Source organism: Capricornis sumatraensis, chromosome 14 (genome assembly GCF_032405125.1).
Source record: "Capricornis sumatraensis isolate serow.1 chromosome 14, serow.2, whole genome shotgun sequence".
Lineage (NCBI taxonomy): Eukaryota > Metazoa > Chordata > Mammalia > Artiodactyla > Bovidae > Capricornis > Capricornis sumatraensis.
Genome location: NC_091082.1, coordinates 36,725,912 through 36,729,924, shown reverse-complemented (window position 1 = coordinate 36,729,924; position 4,013 = coordinate 36,725,912). Strand labels below are relative to the sequence as shown.

Genomic DNA, 4,013 nt, shown 5'->3' with positions numbered 1-4,013 from the left:
AAATTCCATTAAAAAAACAGAAACACCCGAGTCCTGGCCCCAGTCCTGATTTCTCATGAGCTGCCTCCAAAATACAATTTACAAAAAAACCTCACCTGTGATTACTTCATATACAAAGAGTTTCCTTTTGCCTTTAGAAGTTTAAAAATCCTCAAAATAAGACAATAACTCAGAATAACTTGAAAACAATAATTTGCATACATCCTTATCATATAAATTGGGAACAAGAAATCTGGAACCAAAAGATTCATGTTACTAAACTTTGAACAAGCTCGACAGACTTTTAACCAAGTTAAGCAACACAGTGGCCTCTGGATATAACAATGACTGGCTTTAGAAACTAAATTTGCAGAAACTTCTTGCAGAAATGTTTTTCATGGCCACAAAATGTGTGCTGAGCAGTTATGGAGTGAAGTGCTGTACTAAGCTGTCTAAAGAACAGAACTCATTTAAATAGAATTAACAGTGAAACATTTGTGGGAAACATTTAATAATAAACTAAAGTTGCACAGAAGTAAAGTTAACAAGTGCTAAGGGTAATGCTGCAGTGACTGAAGTAACAGGTACAAAATCAGGATTAGAGAAAGTTATAGCCTTCAGCAAGAGGGGGGTCTAGAGTGTTTTGAAAGAGAGAGGTTATGCGTTTGCTTCCAAAACTGAAAGAAATGGCTTTGAGACAGGCATATATTGTGGATGGGTGAAATTAAGATGTGCACAACTGTCCTATAGGCTATCTATGTCAGTTACCTAGAAGAGTAACCAAAAGGTCTTTATAATTTGGTAGCAACTGAAAGCTACTACAGCTTTTAGAGAGTAGTTTTTTAAAAGTTGAGAAAATAGAGGCAGAGGTCTCTTGAATAATCTGGATGCAGAATCACTGGAACTATGAAGGTGCATAAAGATGTGAGGCCCGATTTTAAAAGGAGTAAATCTTGACGATAGGAGGAGGGTTGAAGGAGCTGGGTTAACGTAAGTTTAAGGTTATTAGCCTTTGGAGGAGCCAGAAGAAGACAGCAGCTGTCAAGCACAAGGGGAAATTGAGTCAAACTGAGGAGTTCTTGTGAAAATAATGAGTTCTGAGAAACTAATTCAAAGAAATTACAACAGGGCTGGTAAGAAGGAACATATAAGGAGACCAAAATGAATGTGCATATTTGGAGATGTGTTGGTAAAAGTAAATGCCAGAACTCCTAGGTGGTGTGTACTATGAAGAAGGAACAGGCCATGGGCAACAGGGGAGGAGGCTTCACAGGTGAGAGATGACTCAAGACCATTATCAAGGTTAACACGGATGAGTCCTTAACATGGAAGCCAGAAAGGACAGTATTCCAATGTGTGTCCCTGACTGTCAGTCATGGTTCCTCTGAGCTCACCCTGAATCCTCCCAGACTCAAGAGTTACCAAAGGCAGAAAAGATGTGTTCCTCCCACGAGTCCAGCTTTGAACCAATGTCTTCGGAGAGAGGAGAACAGGTTTCAAAGTTCTGACCCTGGGAGTTAGGGTCAGAGATGCCTCCTCCAACCTTGTTGGGATCGGGCAGGCAGTTCACATCTACCTCCAGAGGCGGCTGGGCCTTCAAATATTTTGCTTCAGTTTCACAAGCAGAGTGGTGGAGGAACAGCTCCGGCCTGGCTGAGGGTTGAAAGGGTTTCCCACTCTGACGACGTGACTTGGCACGCCTGTTCTGGAACCACACCTGGAATAGGGAAGAAAGAAACTGCTTCTGGTTGGAGTCCTCGTGCTACTTTTACCTTCATAGTTCACTGTAAGTTCCAGTTAACATGCCCTGACTCCCTGCTCTGGAACCTTATGCTTTTCACAAAACACTCCACAAAATCAGAGCACCTGGCTTTCTTGACCTCATCATTCCCAGGTGTAAAACTGCAGTAATACCTAGTTCTTTATATAGGGACATCTTTATTACTTTATATAGGGACATCTGCAATGAAAAAATGAGGCCACAGCAACAGCAGCACTTAGAATTTTAAGGGGAAAAAATGCTGCTGCTAAGTCACTTCAGTCGTGTCCGACTCTTTGAGCCCATAGATGGCAGCCCATCAGGATCCCCCCCCCCCCCCCCATCCCTGGGATTCTCCGGGCAAGAACACTGGAGTGGGGTTGCCATTTCCTTCTCCAATGCATGAAAGTGAAAGTGAAGTTGCTCAGTCGTGTCTGACTCTTGGCGACCCCATGGACTGCAGCCTACCAGGCTCCTCCGTCCATGGGATTTTCCAGGCAAGAGTACTGGAGTGGGTTGCCATTGCCTTCTCCCAGGGAAAAAATGCTACTAGGCCTTAAAAGAATCTGGAGAATCAATTTTCAAAAGTGTACTCCCTTGTCAAATTATTTAAGGAGACATTTTTCTCAGCGGATTCATTCACTTAGGTGAATAAAATTTTTGCTCACTATTCCCCAACAAATACCAGAGGACCTGTCCTGCTTAGGAAGCTTCTGTGCCAGCTGTTGAAACTGATAGATGCATTCCACCAAAGATGCAGAAAAACAAGTCCACTCTCTCCCAGTGTGAAAATCAGGGTTCCTACTTAGAACTGCTCTTAGGTACAGACCATGGTGCCACAGACCAGGCAAAAAAGGCAGCCTTCTTATGACCACCAAGCTCCAGGATTCTCATCTAAATTACTTTAGGCAATAAACACATCTTGCATTAAACTTTTCAAACCATGACATGAAACTCCATATGCTTCAGGCTTTACCCCCCAAGACACATCCTTTACAACCCACATTCCAAATCCAACACCTGACAAGGAAGTGGCCTAGGGGCCCAGGGGGGCAACTTGGTGAGCCAGCAGGGGAAACACCAACTGCACCTCATCTGCCCCTTCTTCCTGGATAAGGAAAAAAGTGTGAAAATACTCCCTATTACCGTCCTGCTGAGGACTTATTTTTTGACCATTTTAAGAGACCAGCTAGCCTCCGGGGAGAAGCCCTTATACTCAGCAATGAGAGACAGAAGTCATTGAGCGTGAGCCTGAATTATTTCATTCAAGCCTCACTATCACCGTAGCCAATAGACACTGATTTTACAGCCTAGAACACTGAGGCTCAAGGGAAATAACTTGCCCAACGTCAAGTAGGTGGCACCGGCGAACTCGCCAGCCCGCCGCGGGCCGCTCACCTGGATCCTGGACTCGGGGAGCAAGGTGAGCGCGGCCAGGCGCTCACGCAGGTGGATGTCGGGGTACATGGTCCGGCGGAAGACGAGCTCAAGCAGCTGCAGCTGCTCGGGTCTGAACGACGTGCGCTTGCGGCGCTGCGATGCCGACGAGACGGCTGCGCCTTTAGGGGGAGCAGGCGGGCCCAAGCCGGCGGGGGGCGGCGCGGCGGGCCCGGGACCCCTCCCGAGAAAGCCGGCGAAGGCTACCGGGGCGCCGAGCTCCGGAGTGGAGCCCGAGGGGCGCGTGAGGAGCAGGCCAGCGGCGGGGTTCGGGGGCGGCAGGAACGCCCCGCCGGGGTGGGCGGGCAGGTAGGCGGGGGGCGCGGCGATCTCCTCGAACTGGAGCTGGCTGGACTCGGCTGCGGCCATCGCTGCCCGACCCCAGTGCACCGCCGGGAGGGGAACGGCCTTTAGTTATACTGGCCCCGGGGCCGAGGGCGGGGGCCCGGAGTGGCGGTGCGATCAAAGCGGTGGACGCAGGGAGGCCCGTGTCTCTTGGGGTGCGAGCCCGCCCCCAACCCCGCCAGACGCCGGTGGGGAATAATCGCTTCCGCTGCCCGTGGGATGGAGGGAGGGAGGCGTGAACTTGGGCCTGGGCCCCCTCCGCCCCCTCCCCCGTCCATCTGCTGGGCCAGCCCCACCACCACCGCCACCACAATCAACAACCCCCAGAGCAGGTCTGTCCCGGAGGGGAGTGCCTAGGGGCCCGAGTGCGTGGGCGGAGTGGGGCAGAACTGCCCTCCTCGAGGGCCAGGTCCCGCAGGCAGGGCAGCGAGGGGCCAGCCGCCTATCTCTCCCATGGCCAGGCAGAGAGCCTTGCCCGCTGCCCTGTCTGTAG

At 50.2% G+C, this 4,013-nt stretch overlaps 1 protein-coding gene across 1 annotated transcript; it reads right to left on the bottom strand.

Annotated features, from left to right (window-relative positions):
- Window positions 1-1,390: 1,390 nt before the first annotated feature.
- On the bottom strand, window positions 1,391-3,544 carry MIXL1 (Mix paired-like homeobox). The gene is made up of 2 exons (XM_068985723.1): window positions 3,137-3,544; window positions 1,391-1,696 (listed from the first exon to the last, which is right to left on the bottom strand). The coding sequence occupies exons 1-2, from the start codon at window positions 3,542-3,544 to the stop codon at window positions 1,391-1,393; spliced, it is 714 nt and encodes a 237-aa protein (XP_068841824.1).
- Window positions 3,545-4,013: the final 469 nt, after the last annotated feature.